Source organism: Pelobates fuscus, chromosome 1, assembly GCF_036172605.1.
Source record: "Pelobates fuscus isolate aPelFus1 chromosome 1, aPelFus1.pri, whole genome shotgun sequence".
Taxonomy (NCBI): domain Eukaryota; kingdom Metazoa; phylum Chordata; class Amphibia; order Anura; family Pelobatidae; genus Pelobates; species Pelobates fuscus.
In genome coordinates, this window is record NC_086317.1 from 195,226,341 (window position 1) to 195,247,994 (window position 21,654).

The window sequence follows — 21,654 nt, forward strand, 5'->3', positions numbered from 1 at the left end:
AATATTTAGCAGAGATTGGCGGTGAAATGGCTACTTAGAAAGTGTCAAAACAACCTTAGGACAATAGCCTGTGATGTCTACTTTATATAAATATATACTTTTGTGTGGCAATTTTGTTTTCTTTTATGGCTATTAAGCTTACAAGACAAACATACCAAATTCTAAAATCGCTCCATATTAAAAGTGTATTTTACTCCTTGTGCTTTGTGACCTGTAACTACCAAAAAAAAAACAGAAAATCCCAGACACATTATATATTCTGTAAATCAGAACAACTAAATGAATTTATTTTTAATTACTTTCTTTAACCTGCACTAATTAGGCACACATTATTATTGCAAAAACTGTACAAAAAACACACATTTTTTCATTTTTTTTGCATTTTTCTGTATTTTTTTAAATAATAAATAAGCATTTATATATATATATATATATATGTTACATCAAATTAAAGCCCTTTCTGTCCTCTAAAAAACAGTATATAATATGCGTTGGTGCAATAAACGAGAGAGATGCAAATTGAAGTTGAACGCATACAGCAAGAAAATGCAAAAATTGCTTGTCATTAAGCGTAAGACAAGCTTCTGAAGCTGTGTCCTTAAGGGGTTAACTGCTGCAAAGCCACTGCCGCAGATGTGTACTAGAAATGGCAGATGGATTACTGTAGGATCTGGTAGAATTGAAGATTATGCTAGCGTTAGTGTACTTATAATCTTAATTTTAGTAATGACAGGAGGTGAGTATTTTGCATTAACTCTCTTTACTAACTCACATAGCAGTAAAGAAAAAAGGTGAAAACATTAACCAATCAAAAGAAAGTAGGAGGTATAGTATTCACAGTAATGAGGCTCCTCCCCCTCTTTCGAGAGCGACATCAAATACAATAAAAGATTTTTAAAGAACGGATAAAGTCTTGCAACATGCACCAACGGGTGACTTTTCAAATACGAAGTCCTAGGGTGATCCAAACATGCACCAACAGATGACTTTTCCAATTGCGAAGTCCTGGTTTCTGAAGGAAGGTCCAAACATGTCCATCCTGAGTGTAAGCTGTAATGTCTTGAAGTTATGCTGAAAGAGAGTGTGGAAAAGGTTAGGAACCGGTCTGGCATATGTTTGCAGTAATGTAATAAACCCAGCACAAACTCTAACGAAATGTACCTAGTCTAAGTATGACAAATAACAGTAACGAAGCTGTAGTTAAATAAGGTACAAGTCTGATATATACCAGGTAGAAAATATGAAGGAATATATAGAGTATAGGTATACTTACATGAGATTTCATCCCTCGAGGGTGCGGAGGGTGGGAAAATACTCGCCTCCTGTCATTACTAAAATTAAGATTATAAGTACACTAACGCTAGCATAATCTTCAATTTTACCACATGACAGGAGGCTTCATATTTTGCATTTTTAACGCTGATGAAGGAGAGACGTGACTGCCCCCGAGTTTGGGCGGAAATAGAAGGTCCGAAAAGGTCGCTTCGCGTGACCAATCCGCGGCTCGTAGGATGTCTGCCAGTGATGCTCCCTCGGAGAAAGCCGACGAGGCCGCCGCTCCGCAAATGGAGTGGGCACCGAAGGTGTCTTCCACACCTGCTAGAGACAGGATCCAACGTACCCATCTGGCAAGGGTGGTAGTAGAGACGGGAACGTGAGGTCTAACATAAGACACCAATAGTTGTCCCGAAGATGAAACCCGAAGGAGGGAAGTGACCTGAACATAAAGAAGCAGAGCAGAAACCACGCAAAGCAGCGGTTCCGTAGGAAAAAAGGGGTAGAAGACCGACGAGGAATCCGATTTCGTCCGACGAGACACTTGGAAGGTAACTCCCTCGGGGGGAGACCGAGAAGGCGTCGATGTCGAAAGCCCGCACGTCCGAAACTCTGCGGAACCATACCAGACAAAGTAGGAGTGTTAGTTTGGCCGACAGTTGTCGAAGTGAGAGTCTGTCGTTATCTGGCCAGTCTCGCAGAAACTGTAGGACGACTTCCACGTCCCATAACCGAGTGTACTTGGGTCTGGGGGGCCTTTGAAGTCTGATGCCCCTGAGGAGGCGGCATACCAGAGGGTGTTTCCCGACGGGTGTACCCAGGACCGGAACGTGAGCCGCTGAGATCGCGGAGCGCACGATGTTGAGGGATCGGTAAGACCTGCCCGCGGAGTATAGGTGGGAGAGAAAATTCAAGATGGCCGTTACAGGTGCCGTAAAGGGATCAAAGTTCCGTTCACTGCACCAAGTGGACCAGGAATTCCATGCTGCAAGATAGCATTGTCTGGTTCCTGGTGCCCACGAATCCCATAAGAGGTCTCTAGCTGTCTGCGATAAGTCCTCGGTCTGCCAAGCGCCCCTGAAGAGTCCAGGCTACTAGAGTGAGGCGGTCTTCCAGAATGAGAGGATGGGGGTTCCCTCTCGGGTCTGTGAGGAGTGTCGGGTAGGACGGTATGAGGAGAGGATCCCTGTAGGATGAAGCTAGAAGGTCCGGGAACCATGGTTGGCTCTGCCATAGGGGAGTGATGAGGAGCAGAGACCCGCGTTGCGTCTTTAAGTATTGTATCGTCCTTGCCACCGTGGCAAATGGGGGAAAGGCGTAAGCGCCCCTGGGTGGCCATGGTTGGAGAAAGGCGTCTACTGCTTTGCTCTCCGGATCTGGTAGCCAGCTGAAGTTCTCGTCCGTCTGCCTGTTGTTGCGAGATGCGAAGAGGTCTAGGTGGAGGGGGCCTCTCCTGACCGAGAGGCGATGGAAGATCGTTGGGTCCAGTCTCCAGTCGCTGCTGTCCCGCCAATGGCGAGAGAACCAGTCCGCTGTCAGGTTCGTTTCGCCCGGGAGATATTCTGCCATGAGGGAGATTTTCCGGGGAAGGCAAAACTCGAATATTTCTTTCGTAATCTCTGAGAGGAGTCTGGACCGGGCCCCTCCCAGTCTGTTGATGTAACGGACCGCTGACACATTGTCCATCCGGAGGAGGATGCAGCAGTTGGTCCGGTTTCTCGCTAGGCTGCGAATTGCAAACGACCCCGCTAGAAGTTCTAGGCAGTTGATGTGGAGTTTGAGTTCCTGGGAAGTCCAAGTGCCTCCCGTCGAACTGCCTTCGCAGGTGGCGCCCCATCCCCAGAGGCTGGCGTCTGATTCCAGGACCATGTCGGGCGTGTTCCCGAAGATGGCTCGGCCATTCCACGCTTCCATGCTGTCCAGCCACCATCCAAGTTCTTCTTTGACTTCCTCCATCACCGGAACCGTTTGGTCGTTACGAAGGGTTCTGGCGGAGGAAGGAAGCCTTCAAGCGCTGCATCGCTCTGTAGTGGAGTGGACCCGGGAATATCGCCTGGATAGATGCGGATAGCAAGCCCACGATCCGAGCCAGGTTGCGGAGTGGAATGGAGTGGCTGCGAATGGCTCTGCGTATTTCCTTCTTGATGGCTGTGATCTTTGAGGTCGGGAGCCGTAGTGTGCTGGTCTTGGAATCTATCTCGAAGCCCAGGAATTGTATCTTCTGGGCTGGGGATACTTCCAACTTTTGAAAGTTCACCACGAAACCTAGGGACGTGAGGAGTCGGGTGGTATATTGTGTGTGTTGCGTTAGACTGTACCTGTCTGAGGAAAACAGTAGCAGGTTTCAGGTAAATAATGCACCGAATTCCTTGAGTGCGTAGTCGAGACACTACTGGCTTCAGTAGTTTGGTGAAGCACCACGGTGCTGAGCTGAGGCCGAAGGGGAGGCATGTAAACTGCCAGGGGCGGCCTTGCCATCGGAATCTGAGGAACTGTCGGCAGGATGTATGGACGGGTACCGATAGGTAGGCGTCCTTGAGGTCCAGTCTTGTGAACCAGTCCCCTTCTTGGAGCAGATCTCTTAGGAGATGGATGCCTTCCATCTTGAAATGTCTGTATGTTACGAAAGCATTGAGCTTCCTTAGGTTTATAACCGGCCGTAAGTCTCCAGATTTCTTTTTCACTAGAAAAATGTTGCTGAAGAAGCCGTTTTGGTCGTGAGCGGGTTCTATCGCTCCTTTGGCCCTGAGTTCCCGCAGTTCGCCATCGATTAGAAGGCGATCTTCCTTGGAGCACTGAATGGGGTACAGAGGGGCGGTCTGGGACGGGGTTTCCACAAAATCTATGATGTAGCCTTGGACCGTCTGGAGGATCCATGCGTCCATGGAGATGGCTGTCCAGTTCTGAAAAGACAGAGCGATACGACCTGCAGTATACGGGGTTAGTGGACATTGAGGCATTATGATGCTTACCTGTGGGGAAGCGTGCTCTGCCACGGCTACAAGGTCCTCTGCCTCTGTCTGCTCCACGGGTGTAGGAGAAGGGCTGCCTGAAACCCACTTCCGGGTAGAAGGGTTGGGGTCTGTGTGAGCGGGGGCCAGAGGGCCAAAAACGGCTGGCTGCTCGGCCCCTGTAGCGGCCAGCCCGTCCAAAAACACCCCGACTGGGGTAGCCCCTGAATACTCGCTTCATTGAAGTTTGAGCCTTATTGAGCGAGGTGAAAATGTTTACGTGCTTATTAAGCTCTTTGAGGAAGGCTTCCCCAAACAATTTGCCCTGTGCAAGCGGTCCCAACTCCTTGGTGCCCAATTCCACCAGCTTTCCGTCAATACGGAGCAGCGCTGCTTTACTCCTCTCAGAGGAGAGGGCTACGTTGGTGTTACCAACAAAACAAAAGCACCTCTGTGCCCATTCTCTTATATCGTATAGGCATACCATACTGGTATCAAATTCGTCAGCCCTTGTAAAAGCATCGTCCGCCAAAAACATGATGCGGGAAAGTGGGCCAATAGAGTCTAGGAGTTTGTCTTGAACTCCGTGGAAGCCCTTCTCCCCTCCTCTCCTGGGGTCGCGGCCACCCCGAGACATGAATGTGTTCATGACCTGGTCGAATTCGGGGGTTTGGGCCACGTTGTCGGGAAGGGAAGGGCGAGGGCATTCCGAACGTAGTCGGTTGCGCACCGTTTTGTCCAGGGGTTTGCGGAGCCAACGGTGCATAAATTTGGAGAGATGGTCGGGGGGGTCCAGTCCCCCGAATGCGGGTGCCGTATGTTGCGGGGGTCGAATAGACGTTGCCCCGTGGGGTCCAGAATGGCTTCCCCTTCTTGGACCGGTGTGGGGTCATCCGGCAGTTGGATGTCGTCCAAGAAGGTCCCTTTTAGGAGACCCGTATGGGATCCCGTGTCCGAACCCCAGTCATTGTCTGGATCGGAATCTGCGGCCTGCCACTCATCTAACACAGCCATGGAGTGTGTTTGTTCTTCCCCCTCGTCCGAGGAGTAATGGGCGGGGGTGGGTGGTGCTGGCCTGTGGCGTTTGGCAGGTGCCTTGCCTTTGCCCGGGTTGTCATTCCTTTCCATGCCCTTCCAGTGGCGTTTGCTGGGCCGAGAGTCGGCCTGGGCATGGGATTCTGAAGCCTCAGAGTCATAGTCATGGGCTTGGGCTGTTGTGACTTTTTTAGTCTGATCGGCAGTTGCCGTCATAACCCTGGATAATGCTTTCTCCATAGAGGCGGAGATGGCTTCCGCAATCATGGTTTGGAAGTCTGCAGGGTTTTGAGGTGTATCCATGATAATAGGAGTTGGGCCGCTGTAATAGCTTGAAGCACAGAAAAGGTAGGGCTAGGGGTCTGTCCCAGTTAGTGAGAAAAAAAGGGGGGGGTACCTGCAGTACCCAGTTAACCCCAGCAGGGTAGGTATAGGTATATATATAAAAAACAGTGAAGTGTAAAAAAGGCAAACCCCAGCAGGGTGAATATGACAAATCTGGTAGTGAAAAAGCACCAGTTTCCCCAGCAGGGAATATTGGGATTTTTCTTCTGGGCCACACCCAGGTATAAATGCTCAAATATATATAGGTGGCACGAAATCCACCTGATAGCAGCGGTTCTAAATATAGGGCTTCACCCTGCAAGTGTGCAAAAGCACCAGTAGGCAGTAAAATAGTTTTTTTGATTATGGGGCCACACCCCAAGCACAGGTAAATAACTTTTGACTGACCTGGGGACCCCTGCCTGGTTGTGTCCGGTTACTGTGTGTACGGGCGCCGGAATGAGGAGACCGCAATGCTCCCAAGATGGCGGCCGTGGATCTCGCGAGACGCGAGATCCAAGATGGCCGCCGGAGGAGCGGGAAAAAAATGTTTCCCGCCGTGCGGCTACAGTGAAAGCGACTGTGAAGCCGTGTGGAGGAAAAAAAGGGGGGGTGGAGGGTGAGCGTTACCCTCAGGGAAGTGTGAGACAGTCGGTCCGACGGCGGAGAAAGCCGGCGGACCGAGAGGGTGAAGAAAAGGAGAGAGACCCTGTGAAGAAAACAGGGAGGGGGAAAAAGACTCCCCCAAGAGCGAAACCCCAAGGGGGCAGATGAAATAAAGGTAGAAAACAATAGAGCAAATATAAAAACTACATATATAAGTTAAAATACAGTATTATATAAAAAAAATTACATATAGTATACAATAGTGAAAAGGGAAGAGCCAAAACTCTGACCTGTCTGCTGATGGAGCAGTAAAGAAAGAGGGGGAGGAGCCTCATTACTGTGAATACTATACCTCCTACTTTCTTTTGATTGGTTAATGTTTTCACCTTTTTTCTTTACTGCTATGTGAGTTAGTAAAGAGAGTTAATGCAAAATATGAAGCCTCCTGTCATGTGGTAAAATTAGAGTTGTGGATAAAAGGCATATTGCACAGTCTGTTGCTCTACATAATTCATGGTAATGGTGTTATGGAGACAGGCTGAGGCACAGAGTATAATGGTGTTATGGAGACAGGCTCAGGCACAGAGTATAATGGTGTTATGGAGACAGGCTCAGGCACAGAGTGTAATGGTGTTATGGAGACAGGCTCAGGCACTGAGGGTAGTGATGTTGTGGAGACAGGCTCAGGCACTGAGGGTAGTGATGTTGTGGAGACAGGCTCAGGCACTGAGGGTAGTGATGTTGTGGAGACAGGCTCAGGCACTGAGGGTAGTGGTGTTGTGGAGACAGGCTCAGGCACTGAGGGTAGTGGTGTTGTGGACACAGGCTTGGAGGCCTAATAGAAAGCAGTTGTTGTTGGGGGATTCTATCATAAGAGGTGTGTGGAGCTGGACAATAGTGGTCTTGTGAGATGTCTTCCCAGAGCTACTACTCACAGAGACAGGAGTCGTATTTGGAATATTGTTAAGCGAGCAAAGCAGGAAGGGGAATTGGATGTACTTGTCCATTTAGGGACAAATGACATGGCTTGCAATGAGGTTTCAGAGGTAAAGGAAGTTTTTAGTGTTATTTCCAATGATAAACGCAGGTTACTTCCACACTGTCATTCTCTGAAGTTCTGCCAGTGCATAACACTCAGAACAATAGGCAGATGCGTATTAGGAATGCATTAAATTAAATACTCTCGGAGCGCCAAGTTATTCAGAATACAGTGACTGCAGGCTGCAGGAAGAGTGAGCTGAGCTCTCTCGTGCAGTGAGAGGAAGCTCTAATCCTCATTCATTTTGAACGGCGATTGCACCACAGCGGATCAGCTCGCAATTTGGACTCTACACAGGGCCGCCATCAGGGGGTGACAACCATGACGGTTGTCACGGGCCCGGCGGCCCTGGGGGGCCCGGACTGCTCTGGCAGTCCCGGGACCCACTTTCCCTCCCTGCACACATAGATCGCGAATATCGCTATCTATGTGTGCAGCCGCGGGCCCCCCGGCTGCCAGTTACCGCAGAGGGGGCCCAGGCAGCACACAGACTCTTCTCCTCTCGTTTCTGCTAATAACTCTCGCGAGACCCGGTTGCCATGGCAACGCTCCGCGGGTCTCGCGAGAGTTATTGGAGGAGAGAAGAGGAGAAGCTGTGTGCTGCCTGGGCCCCCTCTGCGGTAACAGGGAAGCCGGGGGGCCCCACCATGCCACCGGACCACCGGGGATGGAATCTCCCCCCTCCCTAGACACAGGTAAGCAGGGAGGGGGAGAAACTATTTAAATAAATGTAATTTTTTTTTATTATGTTAAAATGCCCCTCCTCCCCCTCACCCCAGATTGCAAATTTACACACATACACTGACACAACACACACACACACACACACACACACTACATACACTGACACAACACACACACTACATACACTGACACAACACACACTACATACACTGACACAAAACACACACACACACTATATACACTAGCACAACACACACACACTACATACACTAACACAACACACACACACTATATACACTAACACAACACACACACACACACTACATACACTGACACAACACACACACTGCATACACTGACACAACACACACACAAACACACACACACTATATACACTAACACAACACACACACACTATATACACTAACACAACACACACACACACTACATACACTAACACAACACACACTACATACACTAACACAACACACACTACATACACTGACACAACACACACACGCACTACATACACTGACACAACACCCACACTACATACACTGACACAACACACACACTGCATACACTGACACAACACACACACACACTACATACACTGACACAACACCCACACTACATACACTGACACAACACACACACTGCATACACTGACAACACACACACTACATACACTGACACAACACACACACACTGCATATACTGACACAACACACACACTATATACACCAACACAACACACACACACACACTATATACACTAACACAACACACACACACTACATACACTAACACAACACACACTGCTTACACTGGCACAACACACACACACTACATACACTGACACAACACACACTGCATACACTGACACAACACACACACACACTGCATACACTGACACAACACACACACTGCATACACTGACACAACACACACACACACTACATACACTGACACAACACACACACTAGATACACTGACACAACACACACTACATACACTGACACAACACACACACTGCATACACTGACACAACACACACTCTGCATACACTGACACAACACACACTCTGCATACACTAACACAACACACAATGCATACACTAACACACAGTGCATACACTAATACAATACACACACTGTATTCACTAATACAACATGCACTCTGCATACACTACACACTAACCCACTCACTGCATCCACTATACTGACACACACTCTGCATTCGCTACATATTAACACACTCTGCATTCACTACACTAGCACACTCTCTGCATCCGCTACACACTAACACACTCTCTGCATTCACTACACATTAACACACTGCATCCGCTACACACTAACACACACTCTGCATCCGCTACACACTAACACACTCTCTGCATTCACTACACATTAACACACACTCTGCATTCACTACACATTTACACACACTCTGCATTCACTACACATTTACACACACACTAAATGAATTACACTGACACACTCTGCATTCACTACACACTAACACACACTCTTCATTTTGAACGGCGATTGCACCACAGCGGATCAGCTCGCAATTTGGACTCTACACAGGGCCGCCATCAGGGGGTGACAACCATGACGGTTGTCACGGGCCCGGCGGCCCTGGGGGGCCCGGACTGCTCTGGCAGTCCCGGGACCCACTTTCCCTCCCTGCACACATAGATCGCGAATATCGCTATCTATGTGTGCAGCCGCGGGCCCCCCGGCTGCCAGTTACCGCAGAGGGGGCCCAGGCAGCACACAGACTCTTCTCCTCTCGTTTCTGCTAATAACTCTCGCGAGACCCGGTTGCCATGGCAACGCTCCGCGGGTCTCGCGAGAGTTATTGGAGGAGAGAAGAGGAGAAGCTGTGTGCTGCCTGGGCCCCCTCTGCGGTAACAGGGAAGCCGGGGGGCCCCACCATGCCACCGGACCACCGGGGATGGAATCTCCCCCCTCCCTAGACACAGGTAAGCAGGGAGGGGGAGAAACTATTTAAATAAATGTAATTTTTTTTTATTATGTTAAAATGCCCCTCCTCCCCCTCACCCCAGATTGCAAATTTACACACATACACTGACACAACACACACACACACACACACTACATACACTGACACAACACACACACACACTACATACACTGACACAACACACACTACATACACTGACACAACACACACTACATACACTGACACAAAACACACACACACACACACACACTATATACACTAGCACAACACACACACACTATATACACTAACACAACACACACACACACACTACATACACTGACACAACACACACACTGCATACACTGACACAACACACACACAAACACACACACACTATATACACTAACACAACACACACACACTATATACACTAACACAACACACACACACACTACATACACTAACACAACACACACTACATACACTGACACAACACACACACGCACTACATACACTGACAAAACACACACTACATACACTGACACAACACACACACACTGCACACACTGACACAACACACACACACACACTACATACACTGACACAACACCCACACTACATACACTGACACAACACACACACTGCATACACTGACAACACACACACTGCATACACTGACAACACACACACTACATACACTGACACAACACACACACACTGCATATACTGACACAACACACACACTATATACACCAACACAACACACACACACACACACTATATACACTAACACAACACACACACACTACATACACTAACACAACACACACACACACTGCTTACACTGGCACAACACACACACACTACATACACTGACACAACACACACTGCATACACTGACACAACACACACACACACTGCATACACTGACACAACACACACACTGCATACACTGACACAACACACACACACACTACATACACTGACACAACACACACACTAGATACACTGACACAACACACACACTACATACACTGACACAACACACACACTGCATACACTGACACAACACACACTCTGCATACACTGACACAACACACACACTGCATACACTGACACAACACACACTCTGCATACACTGACACAACACACACTCTGCATACACTAACACAACACACAATGCATACACTAACACACAGTGCATACACTAATACAATACACACACTGTATTCACTAATACAACATGCACTCTGCATACACTACACACTAACCCACTCACTGCATCCACTATACTGACACACACTCTGCATTCGCTACATATTAACACACTCTGCATTCACTACACTAGCACACTCTCTGCATCCGCTACACACTAACACACTCTCTGCATTCACTACACATTAACACACTGCATCCGCTACACACTAACACACACTCTGCATCCGCTACACACTAACACACTCTCTGCATTCACTACACATTAACACACACTCTGCATTCACTACACATTTACACACACTCTGCATTCACTACACATTTACACACACACTAAATGAATTACACTGACACACTCTGCATTCACTACACACTAACACACACTCTGCATTCATTACACACTAACACACACTCTGCATTCACTAAACTATGCACACACTCTGGATTCACTAAACTATGCACACACTCTGGATTCACTATACTGACACACACTCTGCATTAACTGTACACACAGCATCCACTACACAAACATCCTGTATTCACAGTACACACACTACATCCACCACAAATTGAAACACTCTGCATTCACTATACACAGACACTGCGTCTAATACACACACTGCATCCACTACAGACACTGCATCCACTAAACACATTTCATCTAGTACATACAAACACTACATCCACTACACAAACACACACTACATCACTGTACACACACTACATCCACTACTCAAACACACTTTGCATTTACTATACACACTGCATCCGCTACACAAACACACACTCTGCATTCACTGCACAAACAGTATCTAATACACACAAACACTACATCCATTACACACATTCTAATTCACTTCCACTATACACACCACATTCAGTCCCGCATCATTGTCAGCGGACTAGGTAGGGCGTGGGCGGGCCCGGGAGGGAGGGGGCGGGGGGGGCCCAGACCTTGTGCTTTGTCAGGGGCCCCAAAATTTCTGATGGCAGCCCTGACTCTACATATTCTAATCTCGCCTGACTAACCTACAGGAGACATCTCCTAGTGTGGGGAAGCGTGCTTGTGAGTCACGGGAATACATACCGTTGTACTCACCATCAACTAGTAAGCAGTTATCTGTTTACCATTTCATTGAGTGCTTTGTATCTATTTTTAAATATTTTTAATGTTTTATGTGAGAAATGTGTTCAATTATTAAATTTATCAAGTATACAAATGTGTTAAGTAACACTATGTATAAGGGTGTATTTTAAACACCATACATACAGATTTGACTATCATCTTTAAATTCTTTTTTTACATATGATTTTGAACGTGCGACTGCTATTCATTGAGTATAAGTATACCTTTCCTTCATTTCTTAATTTTGGTTGCATGTGGGAAGGGGCTGATTACCTAAATGTCGCTCCACTTCTTGTAATATATTTTTGGATGCGTATTAGGGACTTTAACTTGTGGCTTGGTGAATGGTGTCGGGAGCAAGGATTTGGCTTCATTTTTAATGGTAGCTCTGTTTGGAATGGAAATAAACTGTACAAAAAAGATGGTTTGCATCTTTCTCAGAAGGGAACAAATGTTCTCAGTGAGCAGTTCAGAGGTTTTGCTAGGATGTATGTAAACTATGGGGGGGGGGGGGGTGGAGGGGTCACAACTGATAAAACATCAATCCAATTGCCCCCCCCCCCCCCCCAAAGGACAGAAGGTGCCTGTAGCAAGTGTGTTAAAAAATAAGCTGAGTCATGTCTACAAATGCTTGCAGTTAGATTTAGTCGCTGTTACTGAGACATGGTCTAATGAGAAAAATGACTGGGACAAAACAATGCCAGGGTACTCTATATATAGAAAAGACAGGGAAGGCAAGAAAGGGGGAGGGGTGGCCCCGTATGTGAAGGATAGCATAAAATCTAGCCTCATAAAAGTTAGTGAGGCGAACATAGAGTCCATTTGGGTTACTTTAGGATTTGGTAATCGCACAGTAACTCATGTAGGTGTGATTTATAGGCCCCCAGGACAAATAGTTAGATAATCTACTAGTTGAGGAAATAGCTAAAATGACAATGAAGGGGGAAGTTATCATCATGGGTGACTTTAATCTTCCTGATGTGAATTGGAAAACCAAAATAGCTGCTTGTGCCAGGAACACACACATTCTAAACTCCCTACTGGGATTGTTTCTAAAAACAAGTTGTTGAGGAGACAACTCGTAAAGAGGCCATACTAGATTTGGTATCAGATATTACTGTAGGTAAAAGTTTAGGATCCAATCAGTCAGTGTGGTTTAATATAAGAACAGTGACTGAGTCACACCACACAAAACAAGTTTTAGACTTTAGAAAACCAGACTTTTCTAAAATTAGAATATGCGTAAAGGAGTCCTTGTCAGACTGGAGCAATTTAAATGGAGTCCAAGAAAAATGGGATTATTTAAAAGTTGCACTGCTAAAGGCAACAGAAAATTGTATTAGGCTTGTCAGTAAAAGCAAAAAATTCAAGAAACCACTGTGGTACTCTGCAGATGTGGCCAAAATAGTACAAAACAAAAAGTTAGCATTTAGTAATTATAAAAAAACAGTGAGGAAGACAAAATTATCTATAAGATTAGGCAGAAAGAGGCTAAGCAAGTTAGAAGAGCTTCCAAATCACACTCAGAAGAGAAAATGGCACAGTCAGGAAAAAAAAAAAAAAATGACAAACATTTTTTTTTTAGCTACATAAATGAGAAAAGGAAAATAATATAAGTATTAGTTAGATTAAAAACAAAATCAGGAAGGTATGAATATCATTGGTGAGTATTTACAGATGAAAATGAAGGAAAGGGGCTTCAATTAGTAAAAAGGACAAATCAGTCATTTGTTTCATGTGAGTTTACAGAGAAAGAGGTTCTATTTCAAATGTCAAAAGTAAAGGCAAATAAGTCAATGGGACCTGATGGAATACACCCAAAGCTATTAAAAGAGCTTAGTGGTGTACTCGCAAAACTATTAACGGATTTATTTAACCAATCATTGTTAACAGGAGTAGTCCCAGAAGATTGGAAGTTGGCGAATGTGCCCATTTACAAGAAAGGTAGTAGGGAGGAGTCTGGCAACTATAGGCCAGTAAGCCTTACTTCACTAGTGGGGAAAGTAATGGAAACCATGTCAAAGGATAGGATTGTTGTACATCTAAAATCACATGGATTTCAAGATCAGAGACAACATGGATTTACTTCAGGGAGATCATACCAAACAAATCATATTAATTTTTTTGATTGGGTAACTAAAATAATAGATCAGGGTGGTGCAGTAGACATTGCTTACCTAGATTTTAGTAAGGCACTGTTGCACATCAATAAACTGCAATCTTTAAGTTTGGATTCAAATATTGTTGAATGGGTAAGGCAGTGGCTGAGTAACAGGCAACAGAGGGTTGTAGTCAATGGATTATATTCGAAGCATGGACTTGTCACCAGTGGGGTACCTCAGGGATCTGTACTTAGACCCATTCTCTTTAATATTTTTTTAGTGATATTGCAGAAGGTCGTGATGGTAAGGTATGTCTTTTTGCTGATGATACTAAGATATGTAACAGGGTTGATGTTCCAGGAGGGTAAGCCAAATGGCAAATGATTTAGGTAAACTAGAAAAATGGTCAGAGTTGTGGCAACTGACATTTAATGTGGATAAGTGCAAGATAATGCATCTTGGACCTAAAAACCCAAGGGCGGAGTACAGAATATTTGATAGTCCTAACCTCAAAATCTAAGGAAAGGAATTTAGGGGGGATTATTTCTGATAACTTAAAGGTAGGCAGACAATGTAATAGAGCAGCAGGAAATGCTAGCAGAATGCTTGGTTGTATAGGGAGAGGTATTAGCAGTCGAAAGGTGGAAGTGTTCATGCCATTTTACAGGACACTGGTGAGACCTCACTTGGAGTATTGTACAAAACTCAAGGTCTGCGGCCCCACGGCCTGATGGGCAGTATGCCCATAAGGCCCACCTATAGAGGATCTAATGTGTGTGCCTATGGAATGTATAGTATATGGATACCAGTTTGTGTAGGCTATGCAGTGTGTGAGTGTGTAGTGGATGAAGTGTGTTTTTGTGTAAAGGATAGAAAGCAGTGTGTGTAAGGGATGCATTGTGTGAATCTGTGTTTGTATGTGTAAGGGATGCAAGGTGTCTGTAAGGGGTGCATTGATTGTCTCTAAGGGGTGAATTGAGTGTGTGTAAGGGATGCACTGTTTCTTTGTATGTGTGTAACAGATGCATTGTGTGTTTCTCTGTGTGTAGGGATGCATTGTGTGTTTCTTTGTGTGTAGGGTTGCATTGTTTGTGTATTGTGAAAGAGTTTGTGGGCTAGTATAGGGGCTTAGTGCTCTCTCCTGTGCTCCCCCCCGTCCCTTGGTGCTTCTCTCTTCTCCCCCCCCCCCCGTCCCTTGGTGATCTCTCCCCCCTCCCCAGGTGGTCTCCTTCCATCTCTCTTCCCCCCCTTCCCAGGTGTTCTCTCCCTCCCTCTCTCTTCCCCCCCTCCCTCCCTCCCCTAATCGTCTCTCCTTCCCTCTCTCTTCTCCCACCTTCAGATGCCTCCTACCTTTAGCCACTAGTGCAGCATGGCAGAGCTCTGCTCTGGTCCGCGGTACAGGAGCTTCTGTTTCCTGAACCCGGTCAGACTGAAAGGAAGTTCTCACTGAGCACCTCTTAGTCCGGCCGGGTACAGGAAACTGATGTTTCTGTACCGCAGAGCTTGGCCACGCTGCACTGAGGGACTGACTAGAGGGTGCACTGTGCTCTTCCCTCCTTCCGATCCCTCATATCTTGTGCCCCCAAGCCGATACGCCCTAATAGACACGCCGGCCCGGGCAGTGCTACAGCTTCCTGAGGCTCTCTATAGAGCGCTCAGGCGGCTGAAGCATGAGGGGGGTCGTCGTGGCTTCCTAAGGGGCGCACTGGGCGACTGAAAAGTTGCCTATAGAAAGTGCTGGCCCTGCATTTACGTACATACATATATATATAATTTTTTATTTTTTTTTGTGGTGCATGAGTGATACAATCCAGCCATCAACGCCACAACAGCGTTAACAGTGACATTAAAGAGTATGTATCAGAAACAATTGTGTGGCTTCTCTAGAAACGGCACCGTTTTAAATTTTTTAAGTAACAAGCTGAATTCACTGAAGATAGAGAACATATGTAAAGGGTTAATCATGAGTCCTTTTTAGATGACAGATTACATGCTGAGTTTCTAGTGTGGTTTCGAAGACAAGTACAAGTGACTATTGAATATTATCGATAGGGACAGCATCCTAATGAGAGGTGTAGTAACATGCTTGGTAATATTGCCCTTTGGCTATACTATAACAAAGTTTCTTTGAATATTCAAATCAGTCTACACACCATATTAAGTGGGACTGTGGCTACTCATATCATGCTAAACTACTGTATGTTGTGTTCCACCAGTACCACCTATGGGAACAAGAAAAAAAAAACCCCAAAGAAAAAACAATGAGAGATGGGAACCCATATGAGCTAAACAGACCCTTGGTCCATAGCTATAGATAAGAGATAGGTGGGTGACGGTTAACATGAGGCCTAAGGCATGTGGTAGCCCGGTCCTGCTTTGAAGTAGGGTGGTCAGCCTATGCCCACTAAGCTATGCATCCTGCGTGGTGCTGTGTTACATGACCGTGTCCCCATATAGCTACCCCACCAGCTCCAATGCCCAGCACAGTCCTGTCCTTCCTGGGTTCTCCCACAACCACAATCAAGTAGGCGGATGTGTGATGCATGGCGGCTTCTCCTGAGGGGATGGGGGGGGGGATAGGAGACCCTCAGTGTCGCTTGTTGGGTCCGGCTCCGGGGAGAGCGGCTGCCTCCCCCTAGTTCCTTCTCCAGTAGGCCGCACTTGGCGTTCCGGTTGCCCGGTTCTGACGGGCGTCTATTAGGCATCATTCTGTTCAGTGGTGCACTCCTAGTGTGGGAAGTGCACCCCGGTGAGTCCGTGGGCTCTATAGCCGCCGATTTTGCCTCAGATTTTTGGGCACTCGCGTCTGTGCAGCTCCGAGGTCAGGCTCCGCCCCATACATATATAGTTTACTGTATATACTCGTCTAAGTCGATCTAGTCTTTAAGAAGAGTGCAGTTTTTTTTACCAACAATTGTGAAATATGCTATGACTCGTGGGGATAGGTCGAAACCTTGTTTTGTCTGATATCCCCCTGCATTTGAATGAAATTGTTACCGAACAGACTCTGTGTGGTCTCCCTTGTTAACACCTCGTAATCACCGACCACCAGTGCAGTATTTGCCGCAAGACAAACCAGGCATTTGCATTGGGCGGCACTTTCCAGGGGGCGTCAAAAACTCATATTCCGGCTCCCGTAATCACTCTGTGGCACACAAGGGAGCTGAGCAGGGAGAGCTGACAAATCAGCGATCCCTCGCTACCCATCTGGACCTCAACTGGCCGCCTGACTGCCTGCACGCCTGTCTTCCACAACAGCCTCGCAAGCAGCCCCACTAACAAAATCCACCGAGCTCTCCCTGTCACGAAGGCACCCTACTCCAAGAGTGTGCGTGACGTAGTTGTGGTGGTGAAAGGGTTAAAATTCACTATTTGTCTGCACTAGACCGGAAATAATGACAAAATCCCCCTTTTAACACCACCCACACTTAAACATAATAACATAACTCTTTTTATTTTAACGCTGCCACCACCAAGACAATTTATAAATGGGGTGCCTTGGTCCCCCAGGTAAATAAACAATAAAACCCACCAAATATTACTTAGTATTTTTGTAATATCTTAAATATTGTACTAACTAGTCTCTTCAGGTAACGTGATTCTTAACAAGACAAAGGCAGAACTTAAATGAATGTTTATTATTAGCAAAAATGGTCACAGTGCATATAAAAATATGATAAATTATCTACAGCAACAACAGATAAAAACAAAAAGGATAAAATACAGAAGTCATAATAACTCACTTAGTTTTTCAAAGTACAACTTCTGGCGGTCTCTGGCAAGAAAAGATGTTGACTCACTTAGAATTAGATTCTGACCCCACAAGCATGTACACTAGCATCCTTCAGGATCATTAGAGATATACCCTGTGGATTACCACGCCTCACCCAGAGGTGGAGTTAAGGTGTATCTATAGAGATACTAAGTGACCACCCCCTTGTGTCTAGACCCACATCAATCCAAATGGAAACATTTGGTTCTATCTTCTCTTATGTAACCGCCACAGAAATAATAATTGCATCTACGGATTTATTATTTTCCCTTTCTATACATATGTTGCATGCCGGCCTTGCGATCCGATAGGATGGCCACCACAATTCCTTCCCCTATGGTCAAGTTAGGCCACTCATGTTTGGCCTGGGTTACTAGATGGCGCTTGTCACATTCCAAATATAACAAAAATGAGGCTTTATTATTCTGTGGGGTAAATATGAATGTGTTTGTCCTTCCTTTAGATATGATACTGGAATAAGGCTTATGGCATTTACATATCAAAGAGATTGACTCATCCCTTACAAGGTACATGCCAAATGGATGAAGAGACATTCAGACTTTTTCTAAGTGTAGAACCTCACACCTTGCAGAGCCTTGATTACTTCACATAGTAAAATCCTTTTCACATTGCTATGCCATTCACACTACCCCTTCTGTCATCTGACCTCTGTGGGGGTCCCAGCTTCAAAATATGTAACCCTTTTGACCTCAACATTACCATCTCTGCCATTTACTACACAAATTACATTAAAGGATAATATTCCATAGTGTAATAATAAATGATGCACCCTTGCTGTGACACTCCCAATGGGTAGGGAGACTGGGTGGATTTAAAAGTGAAAATAAAAGTGAAAAAATAATCTGAGTATTAGGGGGGGAAATGTGTGTGTGTCTGGCTGGCTGTGTCTGTGAGTGAGAGTGTGTCTGTACGTCAGTTTGTGTCTGCGTGACTGTGTGTCTGAGTGACTTTGTCTATGAGGGAGCCTGTGTGTCTGTCAATGAATGTGTGTGTGTGTGTGTCTCAGTGAGTATGTCTGCATCATTGTGTGTGTGTCTCAGTGTGTGTCTGTGACTGAGGGAGCCTGTGTGTCAATGTATGTGATTGTGTATGCCTGTCAATGTGTGTCTGTCATTGTGCGTGTATGTCAGTGATTGTGTCTGTGAGTGAGTCAGTGGGTGTGTCGGTCAGATTGTGTCAAATCAGTGTGTGTGTATGTCAGTGTATCTGAGAGTGTGTTAGTCTTTAACAGGAAGAGGTGTGGCATTGACAGGAAGGGGTGGGTCAAATGTAAATTAGGGGGTGCCTGAGTTCCATCATGCCTAGGGCAGCACAGATCCAAAATACACCACTGCCGACCACCCCTTGCTGTTAACCACAAACAAGCATTCCCTGAGCGGCCGCCATTTGTATATACAAGAACGCATCTTGTCTCCCGAACGCAGGCAGTGGTACATGATCGTTGACTGCCTGGATTTCTGAGTCAGCTACGCAAGTCCGCGAACCCTGCTGAAACTTGTACTCCTGCCCATTCGACTTCTCGACCAGCTAGAAAAACGGTGTTCAGGAGTCAACATTGCCCCGCATTCAAATACAAAGTTCTATCAAAACTAGCACTGACCCGTGGATAAGTAGTCTGCGTTTTAAAATGAAGTTAGACTAACATTTCTTGACTTATACACGAGTATATACAGTTAAAAAAAAATGTGTACACTATATGGACAAAAGTATTGGGACACCTGACCATTACACCCACAGGGACTTTTATGATATTGCATTCTAAATACATAGACATTAATATGTAGTTGATCCTCCGTTTAAAGCTATAATGGCTTCCACTCTTCCGAGAAGCCTTTCCACAAGATTTTAGAATGTTTGTGAGATGCTTTCGTGGTTATTTTCTAAAGTTAGAATTGCAGAGAATGTAATGTGAATTCAAATTTAAATTTAAATTGGCCAAAAAAAAAATGTTGTTTCTATTTTGACAAAACTTTTGAAAGTCACTTTTAATATACGTTGAATTTGCATCTATTCTTAGTTGAATGAATAGCTATGTTTGGTTTGTGAAACACAATAGTCCCTTGCTGCTTGGATTCTGAGAGAAAGCAACGTAAAACCCATACATCAAGTGTCTCTTATGTGCATTCTAGTTTGGTGTCTAACATTTCCCTGGGTTTATAAAGGTCTCATGTTTTGAATGTATTCCAGTCACCATTACTGTGGCCTCACACAGACGTTTGCTTTCCATATCTGGTCTCTGCATGTTTGTCTACAGTTCAGATATTATCATTAGCCCAAACACAAAGGGAATCGAGGGGCTGCTTGGAACTTTCATTTAGCAATAAATCATTAAAAGCTGTTGAACAGCGAAACAATGCTAGGGGGTTACAAACAATATGGTTACAGTGCCTACAGTAATCCTTTATGTCAGTAATATAAATTAAAATGAAAGTAAAATTTGCATATCTTTATTTAAAAAAAAAAAATAACAATGAACAGCTAAAAGGCATGAAGCCAACTGCATCATATTTTTCTTTTTGACAGTGGTCATATTTTTTATTTTTTTGGTCTCTTACAGGTTGATTGGGTACAGTGTGATGGAAGTTGCAATCGCTGGTTCCACCAGGTCTGTGTTGGAATCTCTGCAGAAACAGCTGAGAGAGAAGATTACATGTGTGCCTGCTGCAATGAAAAAGTTGCAGCTGCTAGCAAATAAGAGCCGTTGTTTCTTGCCACCTAGATATTCAGGTCTATCAGATATTCTTCAGGGCTCATGTCCTTGCCTTTAAACAATCATGTTTCCTTTACATGCATTTTTGGTGAAAACAACCAATTCAAGATGAAAAGTTGTGAACACTCAGGTTTTTTTGTTTGGTTTTGTTTTGTTTTTTTAACTGCATCTTTTACTATTTGGAACTTCAATAACAATCAATTTGATGTATATTGTTTGTCTGAGGAAACATGTTGGAGCCTAAATGTGGATAAAATAAATGAAATAGGATCTCCATTAAGTCACCAACCATCCTGAGATCCCATCCCGGCTTTCCCTAAAACAGCACATTTTTTGGTTCCCCGTAGAACAATTTATATGAGCAATAACTTTATTTAATTTTTTTAATATTCCTCCGTTTGAATGCAGATCGCAAATGGTTTTTTTAAATGCTCTTCTTCCAGAGGGAAAATGTGTAGTAGCATTCGTTTGTAGGTGCTTGGAGCAGCCAGCATGTTAAACAGAGCTGTATATCAGCTTACTTTTGCATTTCTAAAAATCAGTACATGTTTGTCTTCGTTTTTATTGTAGCAAATTTTGAAGTTTACACTGTGGAATAAAATTACCTGATTAAAATATATATTGCATGGATATGAGTATTTAGGTGATCCTTAAGATGTAAATCTTTTGGAGTAAAACCAGTTCCCGTATCGACTGAGCTGTTTGAATTTTCAAATTAACCACATTTTACAATCAAACCACTACACATTGAGATTAGAGGGACACTATAGTCACCAAACCAACTTTAGCTTAATGACACAGTTTTGGTGTATAGATCACACCT

The 21,654-nt window shown here is 45.1% G+C and overlaps 1 protein-coding gene across 2 annotated transcripts in view; it reads left to right on the forward strand.

Annotated features, from left to right (window-relative positions):
• KDM5B (lysine demethylase 5B) overlaps positions 1 to 21,450 on the forward strand; it is a 166,483-nt gene extending 145,033 nt beyond the window's left edge. For both annotated transcript variants that reach the window (XM_063453213.1, XM_063453214.1), the window contains exon 28: positions 20,679 to 21,450. In XM_063453213.1, coding sequence (XP_063309283.1) covers positions 20,679 to 20,816 — 138 coding nt within the window. In that variant the 3' untranslated portion in view covers positions 20,817 to 21,450. The remainder of the gene's footprint in view (positions 1 to 20,678) is intronic.
• The last annotated feature ends 204 nt before the right edge of the window (positions 21,451 to 21,654 follow it).